Genomic DNA, 12,177 nt, shown 5'->3' with positions numbered 1-12,177 from the left:
GTAACAAAATCCACTGAACAGCACTTCTGAAGCTAAATAATTAACATGTTATGTCTTGGTGTTGGGCTGTTTCCCCCTGATTGCAGACTTTGTGCTAAGCTAAGCTAAAAGCTGTTAGCTCCAGTTATAAATCTTAACCATACAGACATGAGAGTGGTTTTGACCTCTTCATCTGACTCTCTGTTGAACTCCTCCTTTACATCAGTATGTTGTCAACATGAATACATATTCAGCCTCTACATATAGGTTATATTTGTGCCAATATGTAATTGCTTATCAATAACATTTGTTACATTTCCACGTCCTTCTCTCCCAGGTGTGTAACCTGACCTGGTGGACTCTGACTGAAGAGCCACCGAGAGATATTCCTCTACAGAAAATGTCCTCTGTCAGCCACCGTAGCTCCCAGAGTAAGGGTCTGAATATTCTCACTTCTGGAATAAAACCAGCCATCATGTGATAAACAGTCATCTACACACACACATACACACACGCACATGCACACATGCAAACACACACACACACACACACACACACATGCTGCTGTAGTTATGTGTGAGTAACTTCCTGTCTGCTTTGTGTGTTTGTGTGTGTGCTTCAGGCTCTGAGCCAACACGGAGGGTGACATGCGGTCAGGGGACAGGACTGTGTATCTCAGCAGCACGGCGGTCAGAAGAGATTCCAGCTCCCCGAGCTCAAAGCGTCAGAGAGAGCGTGTTCTGGTCCAGGTTCTGCTGTGCCAACGCGCTCCTGGTGGTCAGCATTAACATTTTCCTCTATGCCTACTTTGCCTGAGTAGAGAAACAGATTTAACATCCTGTCTCACCCTTCTGCTGAACTCCTGCCAATCTCACCGACATGAATTCCAGATCCAAGAAGGTGGGAGAAATAAACTGTGATTTTTGGACTGGTTTTACATGAATCCTGCTAATGTAGCTTCAGGGGCCGTTAAAAAAACACATTTAAAACTAGAAAACACAGAGCGATCACATACCTCTAACCACAAACCTCTAAATGTGTTATTTAAAGAAAAAAGTCAATGTTGAGTTTTTTAATCTGCATCTGGATCTACATTCATATCAAATTACACATGATGATAGATAATTATTGGGTACACATAGCAGAGATTTTGTTGTTTTGAACTGTTTAAAAACCTCCATCTCACAATGTCTTAAAATCCTGAGCAGCTCAGACTGAGCTCAGTGTTGTCTTTTAAAGTCATTTCATTAGACACACAGTATATCTACAGATGTTATAATGTTTTATTTTTACGACTGCCCCACTTGAGGCTGTTGGTTTGTTCATAAAACCTTTCCGCCCTCTTCGATGTAGCCTAGTTTTAAAGTTTCAGAAGGGTATTGTACAAATATACAATGAAGCTTGTGGCTTGTAACAAGCTAACATGAATGTGCCGTTAATGCTAGGTAAATATGACATCTAAATAGAAGAGCATCACACGTCATTTTAGATCTAAAGCTTATAAAATATATGGTGAGATGATATAGTCAATCTATGTAGTTTAGGTTGTGTGTTTCTTCCATAGTTCCCTTTGAGTCTGTATGCTTAATGGTAATTCTTTAGTCGTGTTTATGTCCTGATGTTTGTCAAGAAAGGTTTTGTGAACCTTCAGTTATTGTTGTAGAGTTCTGTCATGCTATTTAGGTTGTTTATGAATATATATAAATCAGAATTTCTCAACCTTCTCTGGTCCCCAAATTCAAATTGAAATATGACATGTTTGTCTTTTGTAATCAAGAGTGCAGTTGGAAAATCCAAAATATGTGGAAATAATGAGAGGTTTTACATTTATTTTTTATTATTTTAGATTTATCAGACAGAGTATCAGAGCTGAAAATATTGTTTATGACCCCTTTTTGCTTGACAACAGACTCCCATAAGGGACATTCACCAGAGGAGACTGTTATAACTTGTTGGTGTGCATTTGATTTATTTTTTTGGTTAAATTCATTAAGAACTACTGAGAAGTGAAGATTGTTGGATGTAAAGAACCTCATGTCAGTCAGAAGACAAAATATCTGGACAATTTGTCCGTCAAATGTTTTTTTTTTTCTTGTAATATCTCAAATAAATGTAAAGATTTGTGCATCAAAGCTACAAGTGTTTGTTCACACAGTACTTATAACCAGATAATATAACTCTTTATTGCCTTCTGTAAAGTTTACTTACATTTACTACAGAGGTGAAGAGGCAAAGATAAAATGGTAAGATAAAACAAAGGGAAAAATTTCACTTTTGATTTATATTTTCAATAAAGGCTATTGGTTGAAGGAGGACATTAGGGCTCAGGGGATGTATTCTGTTAATAATGATATAAGGTATACAAAAGTGATAAATCCTCAAATGTCAGTGGTGAGAGACAGCAAATATCTGGCATTTCTGCTTCATTGTTGAACTGATTTAAATGATTAAAGCCACAGAAAACTTGGTAAAGAGTACTGCACCAATGTAGTAGCATTTCGCTCCTATAACACTGTCAGACTGTGGCATTAGAACAGTGACGGCAATGGGCATACAATTTGGTATTAAAAAAGGAAACATAGGCACTGAAAAAGTTCCAGCAAAAAAGGCATTAAGAATAATTTAATTTTTTATATTTTTTGCGTTGTAATGTGCAATGACAATGTCAGTCCTCAGATTTTTCAGTCTTTTTTTTACACTTAAAAATATACTAAAGTAAATATATCAAAACAAAATACCATATTTTAATGCTTGTGTTTTATTTTTCAATATTTCAGTTTTCAATGCCACATTTCTTTTCTGATGCCAAACCTAAAGTCACTGCTGTAGCTCCATAGAACTCACAATGGCTTGGATTTAGAAAAGATCAAATTTGGCGCAGTAGAAGCAGTAGAACAAGAAGTACTTGACTTTTTTTTAATTCCACAGATTCTTCTTCCAAGTCAAAACCTGGCTCCCACATTACCCACAATGCAACTGAACTGCCAACAGTTCGGTAGAAGATATAGTTGTGCTCATGTAGCCTCGAGCCACCAGCCTCAGCCGGAGATAAGGGCGAGTTTTGGAAGTCTGGTGGGATTTTTTTCATCCTCAAACTTGTTACCTTCAGGCCCAGTCGAAGCTGACACAAGTGACATCAACTGAGTTAAATTGAAAAAGGTATTATTTAAAGTTTAACACTCAAAAACTCATAAGGACTGTGTACATGTGGTTTTAATCAGACTTGATTGACAGTGACCAGACAAACAATCAACTGTCATCCAGTTCAAATGCTGCTAAATCCTGCTTGGTGCAAGTATGTGACACTAAAACCAGCCCACTTCAAACCAGTGAGAAGTGCCCCGAGAGAAACAGGAACACAAAAAAAATAAAATTATCCAATGGCAGAAAATACTGTTTTCACATAGCTTGTTTTCAGTTAACAACTCTGTCCCAGAATAAATGTTGGCACGTCTACAAACCACAGATATGTCACATCTGAATGTTTCTAATGTTGAATTTGTGTGGTTCATATGAATGGATATGTTGAAACTTAATGTTTCTTTACATGTCAATTTTTAATTTTATGTTGTGACTTCGCTGTGGTTAACGTGTAGTTATGTTCATGCTCAAAACCACTTGGTTAGGGTGAGGATCGGACCATGTTTTGGATTAAAATATCCAGTTTGCCACGAACAGGGCTGTAAATGGCCCAATGTATCGTAAAAAATACCTGGTTTCACCTAAACAACCACCCTGTTGACAGAGCACGGTCTCACTCCTAAGACGTCGAAATCTGCCACTTGGGCAGTGACTTGTGGTGTCAGAAACCAATGAAAAAGGCATCCTGTAACGTCAGCATGATACGTGGTTAGTTGCTGGCAGCTGGCGTCAGGGGGAAGCGCGGCAGCACAAGGACAAAAGTTACGGCGGCGAAAGTCTGAGTGCGGCGGGTGGGAAAGGTGGCGGATGGTTCTGACAAACACTGACCTTCGCACGAGAGCGTTGTTCGCGTCCCGCAAGATTCTAAAGCCAAACCCTGTTCTTTTTTCCTAAACCCAACTACTTGTTTTTGTTGCCGAAACCTAACCATGTGTGTTTATTGATGAAGAGAAAAAACATAAATTTGCAGTGTTGTGCTGACGTAGTGCGTTTATTTTGAAAAAGACTGAAAATGGGAGTATATTTGGAAAGAAGAGAACTTAACAAGGTGTCCGAAAACGTCAACAACCAACGAATCCAGGGCACCTTGCACGTTGTATGTGGACATGGAAAGTTCATGACCAAAACGTCAACATATGACGAGGTCAGAGTGAGAATGTGTTGGACGTGAGCTCAACATTTTGTTTCGCTCTCTGTATGACTCTGGACTCAGTGTGGCCCCAGGCACTTCCAGTGGCAGTAGTACTTGTCTTGACAGAAAACGCCTTCAGCCGATGAACATGACAAATCACCGGGAGCATCTTCTTCATCACCAGTGGAGCCAGTTGATAAATCAAGTTTTTGACGAGTCCAGTCAGAAGAACGGAAAGAAAAACGTCTTTTCCTCAGGGAAACTTCAAGTGCATACTCTTGTTCTTGTTTAATTGTTGTTATCAACTCTATGTCTGCAATGACATCACTTATTGCTGTGTTTACTCTACTAATATTAGAGTTAGGCTTGTAGCATCTGGAGCCGCCATTACTGTTTAGCAAGCGATGGCCTGCATTTTATATCAAGTACAACGCAATCCCTGATTGGCTGCTTATGTTGTCAACTACAGTGTGGAGCCTGATTGGCCCCAGTTTGATTTTAACTTCTGGAAAGTGTTTAGGGCGGCCCGGAGTCCAGACTGAAACAGAGGGTGAAACAGAATGTTGAGCTCACGTCATCAGGATGGTCTCACCAGGCTACAGTTTGGTCCTCACAGATGGCTGAAAATGTCCCAACGTCTCATTAGAATACTGGATTTTGTCACTGCAAACTTGACTGTATGTGTCTCAACATCTCATTAGAAATACATAGTCTTGTTGTCTGTTGGTCTGCTGCTTGGCAGCCATCTTGCCTAGGTGTCAAACTATCCCATCCCCTCTTTCCCCTGATGGAAACTCAGCTCATATACATGTTATCTGAACTACATCACTTTAGAAATGTTGATATGATGTTGTATGAAAGTTACAGTCGTATTGTATCCATGGTTTGCAGAAACATACAATGCCAATATTTTATTCTGGCGACTGGGTTGCAGTTAATTTAGCTGTTTATTGTCATATAATTGTTAATAGTCGATGGACTTATTGATCATTGGTCTAATTGTTTCATCAGCAGTTGGATCATTGGATAAGAGAGGTGAGTCACGACAGCTCCACGGATAAGTGTCAGCGATACAGTTTGATATGGTGTCAGTGGTACAGCGGCTGGACGTATTCTGGCGGAAAGATTCCAACTCGCCCTCGACAGCGGCCCCTCCAGGTCAGAGAGCTTGAGCAGTCCAGCAGGTCGATGATGTCACCACGCAGGAAGTGGAGGTGGGCGGTCTGAGGAGGGGTGTAGTTGCAGAGGGCGTGAGCCAGGCGAGGTTTCTACACAAAGACATGAGCAAAGCCATCAGACAAACAGGTGTGTGTGTAATAACAGATGAAGAGTAATGATGCTGCGTGATTCGTCATACCCCCACAGCTGGATCAGGCAGAGGACGCCGCGAGGACTCTCGTTCTGGGTGAGAGGGGTGAGAGTAGAGGCGGGCTGAGGGGAGGGACTCCTGAGAGCTGCTTTTGTACGGGTTGGGGTACGGGTTATGTCCTGAGTAGGACAGCAGGCGAGGGGACGAAGGGGGGTCTTTGAGGTAGACCACGTTCTCCACAGCTATGCTGTGAGTTCTATAGAAATCCACCAGCCGGTTGAGGGAGCGAAACGACTCATCCCAGATGCAGTACTGACCGCCCCCCTCTAGCACTCGGAAATGCTCCACCCTCTCACCGTAGCTGTAAGATAAGAGAGGTGAGAAGTGTAAAGGGAGGTATGCACGCTGCTTTATGCTCCGACCTACAGTGTGATGATGTAACGTGTCGGTCTTCATTCCTTCACCTGTGTCTTTGTTCAGGAAGTCATGCAGAGGTGATGTGAGCATACCTGTGTGTGTGTGGGAAATGCATGTGTGGGTGTATCTCTGAAAGCTTCATGGGTGTTTTTCTCACAGGTGCAATAAAGTGGAATGACACAGGAAAAAAGTACTGAACACGTTACTTGGAGAGGCCTTTGTCTACAATGCCAGCTTCAAGACGTTTCCTGTATGAAGACACTGACCTCTCACTGTGTTTAGATGGGACTCTGGCCCATTCTTCCACACAGACCGTAAATCTTAAGGATTTTGGGGGGATCTCTTGTGAATCTTGGGAAATAAATTTCACTTTCATAACTACAACAAATATTGTCTTCAGCTCGCAAACGCTTACTGAATGTTGTTAAAGGAAAGGTGATGTAACACAGTGGTGAACATGCCTGTTTCTCAACTTTTTGGAACGTGCTGCAGCCATGAGATTCAGATTGAGTGTATATTTGTAGAAAACAAAAAAGTTTATCAGTTTGAACATTAAATATCTTGCCTTTGTTCTGTATTCATTTGAATTACGGTCAAAAAGGATTTGCAAATCATTGCATTCTGTTTTTATTTACATTTTCTGCAGCGTCCCAACTTTTTAAAAATGGGGTTGTTTATAATAAATGATAACTTTATATTTCAATACACTCTAAAAAATGATTCATGGGGTTGTTGATGGAGCTTAAAATAGAAAGGTTTTCAAGCATGAAAATATGTTAGTACATGAAAGTGACAAGTAATTTTAAGAAGTTGGTTGAAATCAAAAACATTTTTGACATTTTTGAGTTGGATGGAAAGTTAGAATGTATTAAAGTAATTTGACCACTAACCATCACCACAACTTCTGGATAAATATTAAGTCAGTTCAACTTAATTAAGCTTTTTGAGGTCAAATCAAAGCAAATCATGTTGGTTGTACTGAACTAATTGGAGCCCAGAGCCCAAACCAACATCTTCAGATGCCTTATCTTATCTTATCTTGTGAGAATCTGTTTGACAAGATAAGGCATCTAAGGCATCTGAAGATGCCTTATCTTGTCAAACAGATTCTCACAAATGAGAAAATGAAACTGGAGAAAGTTTAGCATTTATGCTAAAAATGTACTTCAGTGGTTAAAAAATTATCAAAATCATGTCTGATTAATTTTTTTTGAATCAAGTTGCTGATTAATTGTTTCTATTCTATAATACATAAAAAAAAATAAACGTCTGCAGATGAACAGTTAATGAAAATAATCATTCATTGCAAGCCTAAATAATAAGATAAAATAAAAATTAAAATTAAAAAATAAATAATGATAATGCTACTACTGCTACTACTACTACTAATAATAATATATAGACATTGGGAGTGTAATATACTTGACAACATACACTATCGTGTATCAGCTGTGATACATATTTCATCATATTCGTATTAAGTTCCAAAAGAAAATAACATGATAGTGTTTTCCACTATAAAAGAGGAGGAGTCATATCGAGCTGTAACTTCAGCCAACACCTTCTACATTTTGTACATAACATTTTATGTTGTGTTGTTGGTAGTAATTGCTTTTGTATTGTTTTGTGTCTATTATTATTTAAGGACAAAAGTTACATTTAGGCCCACGCTTCACAACACACATGCACAATGCACCTCTGCGTTACATAAGCTTGTTCCTCCCTTACACACCTCAGGATAATCACTTAATGACTCAAAAAGGAGGGCAACACCACTACTGAGGCGTGTCAGCTTAAGAAATGACAGGTTTGGAGGATTTTGTGGTGTTTTAGGTAAAATGTTGGATCAGCGCAGTGGTTTCCTGACAACATGAGGTCTCCTCTCTGTCTACAGTCTGCATGTTTCTGCACCAGTTTATTTTTTCCTCACAGTCCAGAGATGTGCAGTTAGGTTAAATAGGTGATTAGAGACTTTAAATCTATTGCTGTGTCCCAATTCCATACTACATATTAAATATATATAGGATACACTGTACTGCAGGGATACTCAACTTAAGGCCAGAGGGCTGAATCTGGCCCACAGTAGAGTGCTGGTTGGCCTGCCGACCATTTTGTAATTTACAGTGAAAATAAAGTGATTAACTTTGGGAATCTTTTAAAACTTTGAATATGAAAGTATGATATATGAAAAGCACTTGCACTGAAAGCTTAAAAAAGAAAACAAACCTTTTTTTAAACCAGTTATTTTAACTTTTCTAAGGTGCTCCTTGAGCTGTTTCACCAGCACCAACGATTCATCTGTAAGCAGCTCCTCCATTTCCTCTGTGCATATTTGTGCTGTGGGACAAAAGTGTTCAAAAGCACACTCAAAAAATCACGCGTGTCTTACAGTATGCACACAGACTTTCTTAAGTAAACATTATTTTTCCTGTTTTAACACACTACACTCTAAAAACATGTTTTGAGTTAGTTTGTAGTGTGGAATTTGGACCCAAGTAATGTGTGTTCACCCTGTGATAAAAGAAAAAGGAGGCATGGATAATGACTGAACAGTTCAGAGTAAGTTCACCTGTCTTGTACCTCACAAAATACAGTGTTGTGTTTGCCATGATGTCATCTACATGAGCTGCAGACGTGATGAGGATTGAAAGAATCTCCTTTAATGAGTCGCTGCAGGTCACAGCCATAAAAACACATCTGCTAGGATCTTATGAACTCTTCTTGAACATGACCACCCTCTGTTGATCGTTCTGAGGACTACACTCGGAGTGAAGTGGTTGAGTGTGTGTGTGCATGAATAAAGCAAACCTCTTATCTGTCAGCCCCTGCAGGCAGACAGATGTTGTGTCTTGAAACATGAAAATGTGCACAGTATGTACATGCGTGTCTGTGGCATGTGTCAATTGCATAATGTACCTGTGTTTAATTAAAGACTGAGAGGTGTTACGCAATGCCACGATTATTGAACACATTAAATTTACCCTCAATGATTAAATGACTCCCACATCACTTTGGTGACCCAAATTACATTTCCTCACACACGCGCGCACACACACACACACACACACTCTTACTGACTGTGTGGCTGTTCTATTTTTGGTGCAGCTAGTTCTCATATAACATATTTAAATAGACTGACTCTCGCCTCCACCAGTCCTGACACACACTCACAGACACGTGGATGTTGTAACTTGCTAATGTGCTCAGTGTGATGGAAAACAAGCATCCGACTGCACAAACAACACAAGGAGGAGATGCTGCTGCCTGCCTGTTTCATGCAACACTTCCGGTTGTACAGTAAATGCTGTCAGCAAGGTGTTAAAGTGTCTTTCTGGGATCAGACCCGGGGCCAGATGCTCACCTCTCTGTTCATTAAAGACATAAAAGCATCACAGCAGATTCAACACATGTAAAAATAACCACTGCACCACAGCACAGAAACATTTAGGAGCTTATTAACATCACACTGTGGGAATAGACAACGGAGGAAGGTTGCATCAGCCTGCAGCTTCAGATCTGTGTCAGCCTTGTCTCTTGTGTTTGTGTGTGTGTGTGTGTGTGTGTGTGTGCGTGCATGGTGCCTTCACTGACCTAACAGAGACAGAAAACTCTCCAGGAGCTGACTCACTTTCCCTCACCAGGAACACGCCGGTGTCCTGCCAGCGCAGGAGCTTTTCAGCCTCGAGTCTTGACACCCGTCCTGCAAACCACCTATGAACACACACACAAGCATGTCAGTTACACATTACAACATATTCATGTCACTCTTTAGACTGGCATAAGAACATTTTTGGATTAAAAATCAGCTCAGTTATGCATCAGTGGTTCCCAACCTGGAGATCAAGACCCCAAAAGGCGCATTATGTTTATTTTTTCCACATTTTTCTCCAGTTTTTGCTTCTTCTCTTGTAAAATAATGAATAATTTCACTTATTCAGGCCTTGAAAATGCAACGTAAAGTCACTTTTTGGTTGAACATGACAATCACAACCTGCACTGAGGGGTCACAAGTACACAAAACATTTGGGAACTGCTGATGTCAGTGATGGTAGTTAAAACAATCCACATCTATACTTGCAGGAAATAATGTCAGCTTTCTATCTTACATTAATTTGTTGTTCAAATGTGTGTACAAATAATTTTTTACGGATAAGGAAGGAGTGAAATGTAGTTCTCTGGCACGTAGCCACGCTTCCCCTGGATCTCTGCTGTGACCCAGCAAGAATCATCCTCCATTTCTGTCACCTATAACACACATGTGCAATTATTCTTACTGTGTGAACATGTAGTCTTTCAGATAACTTTCAAAACATCTGAAGGATCAATACACCCACACTTACCTTGATAATGTCCCCTTTCTGGAAACTGATCTCGTCTGGTTCTGATGCTGCGAAAGAGAAAAGAGCCACCGCCTCCATCCTGAACACAAGAGTTGAGTCGGCCACCAAAATAGTTTCACCTCATGAATGAAGAGAGAGAGAATACAGCTGTGTGATTAGAGCGCGGCAGGACGATGACACCCTATTACAGGATGAGATAATCAGTGTGTGTGTGTGTGTATGCGTGTGTGTGTGTGTAGGCGGTTGCTAACATCCTGCTCATTAGTTAATGAGGAGAGTTTTCTCTGCGCGTGTGTCCCTCTTTCCTCCATGTGACTGAGTTGAGAGAGTGTGTGTGAACACGTGGAGGTGGCGACTGCTCCATCTCCATCTCCATCTCTGATGTCTACACACTTTAAACTCTGGGGTGTTAATGAAGCGTTTCCACGGGATGAAATCAGTGACAGTGGGTGGAAAGCGAGAGAGCAGGGGAGCGAATGAGCATGATGATGACCTCAAGTGTTTATGATGATAACAAGCCTTTGCAAAGATTAACCAAGAGCCTCCAGCTGACTCACACATAATTTAAATTATGATCTGACATGATAAAAGCGACAGAGGCTCACCACCAAGTGAAAAGGGTGTCAGCTACAGCAGTGTATGTATATAAAAAATGTTTCTCACCAGCTACAGCAATTAAGAAGAGCAGGATTCAGAGATTAAAATTGAATTATACTTGCAAAAAAGGTTCTTCTTAAGAGTACTGGCAACTAAATGGAAAAAGTCTAATTATAGCACAGGTAAATAATTCAACAGCACAGATTTAGAGGAAGCAAAGGGGGATGTGGTTGCTCATCTGTCAGTAGATGTTGGACCAAATAAATTACACATATTTCACAGATTCATCTGCATATATAATTTACAACAATTTATTTGTGGACCGGAGTACAGAGCTGTAAAAGAAGCAGTGTAGAAATACACTGTGACAAGTAAAAGTCCTGCATTCAAAATTTTACTTAAGTATAAAAGTATTAGAAAGTAAAAGTACTCATTATGCAACATGGCCCCTTTCAGAATAATATATATTATTGGATTGTTGTGTTCATCACTTTAATGGTACAGCTGGTAAAGGTGGAGCTGATTCTGATTACTTTACATACAGCTAGGTAGATTAATCCATGATAATACTGCACATCATGATTAATAACCAGCTGTGACAGCAGGGTTGATGCTGTATGCACCTCATGAGTGTGCTTGTGTCATCAGGGGTATAGTTGTTTTGGTTTTTTTTAACATTTGCTGATCTGGGGGTCCTGCCCCTCAATATTTTGAGGGTCTAGCACTTAATTTACAACATTCCTGCACCAATTTGTGTCTTCTCTGCATCAATTTATGGTGGAAATATCGTATTACTTCCTTATTTAACTGCACAGAGTTGCTTGGCTAGCAGTAAAGCCATTACCAGACAGTGGCTACAGCTGGCAATACCAACAGTGGATGACTGGATTGACATTACACATTTTTAGGATGGAAAGGGTTACTTTTTCTATTAGACTGCAATGGGACAAGTTTTTGAAAAGATAGGAAAACTGGATGGTGAATATAAAATCTGTTTGTCCTTTGTTTGTTTAAGGTGGATTTATGTCCTTTTGAGTTATTTTACTTTATTTTTAATTGATTTTTTTATCCTTATTTCTAAAACAATTAGAATATCATGAAGGCACACCCCAACATTCTGGTTCATATACGGAGTTTAGTTTCTTTTTTATGTTAGGTTTTTTTTTACGTTAATACCTATATTTACTTCATCAGTCCATTTTGGCTTCTGTGTTACACACTGTCACAAACTTTTGTGTTACTTTCTGCTGTAACTATGTCCT

At 39.8% G+C, this 12,177-nt stretch overlaps 2 protein-coding genes across 2 annotated transcripts in view; one reads left to right on the top strand and one right to left on the bottom strand.

The window, feature by feature from the left end:
- Positions 1 to 2,120, top strand: part of slc5a10 (solute carrier family 5 member 10) — a 29,159-nt gene extending 27,039 nt beyond the window's left edge. Inside the window, exons 14-15 of the mRNA XM_033624223.2 lie at positions 317 to 410; positions 602 to 2,120. Of these exons, the coding sequence (XP_033480114.2) occupies positions 317 to 410; positions 602 to 795 (288 nt within the window). The 3' untranslated portion in view covers positions 796 to 2,120. The remainder of the gene's footprint in view (positions 1 to 316; positions 411 to 601) is intronic.
- Positions 2,121 to 2,721: 601 nt separating this feature from the next.
- Positions 2,722 to 10,637, bottom strand: LOC117255377 (GRB2-related adapter protein-like). Its single transcript, XM_033624222.2, has 5 exons — positions 10,319 to 10,637; positions 10,126 to 10,223; positions 9,570 to 9,689; positions 5,610 to 5,922; positions 2,722 to 5,520 (listed from the first exon to the last, which is right to left on the bottom strand). The coding sequence occupies exons 1-5, from the start codon at positions 10,394 to 10,396 to the stop codon at positions 5,341 to 5,343; spliced, it is 789 nt and encodes a 262-aa protein (XP_033480113.1). The 5' UTR covers positions 10,397 to 10,637; the 3' UTR covers positions 2,722 to 5,340.
- Positions 10,638 to 12,177: the final 1,540 nt, after the last annotated feature.

Source organism: Epinephelus lanceolatus, chromosome 3 (assembly GCF_041903045.1).
Source record: "Epinephelus lanceolatus isolate andai-2023 chromosome 3, ASM4190304v1, whole genome shotgun sequence".
In the NCBI taxonomy this organism is placed as follows: Eukaryota; Metazoa; Chordata; class Actinopteri; order Perciformes; family Serranidae; genus Epinephelus; species Epinephelus lanceolatus.
The sequence above is the reverse complement of the archived record's forward strand: the minus strand, read 5'-3'. Positions and strand labels throughout refer to the sequence as shown.

What these genes read in the sequence shown, in the direction of transcription:
- LOC117255377 (XM_033624222.2), bottom strand. Translation starts at nt 10,396, where the DNA reads ATGGAGGCGGTGGCTCTTTTCTCTTTCGCAGCATCAGAACCAGACGAG. An exon ending in ATTTCACTCCTTCCTTATCC is followed by an intron (nt 9,690 to 10,125) that starts GTAAAAAATTAT and finishes GTGTGTTCATAG; the next exon opens with GTGGTTTGCAGGACGGGTGT. An exon ending in GAGTTTTCTGTCTCTGTTAG is followed by an intron (nt 5,923 to 9,569) that starts GTCAGTGAAGGC and finishes CTTATCTTACAG; the next exon opens with CTACGGTGAGAGGGTGGAGC.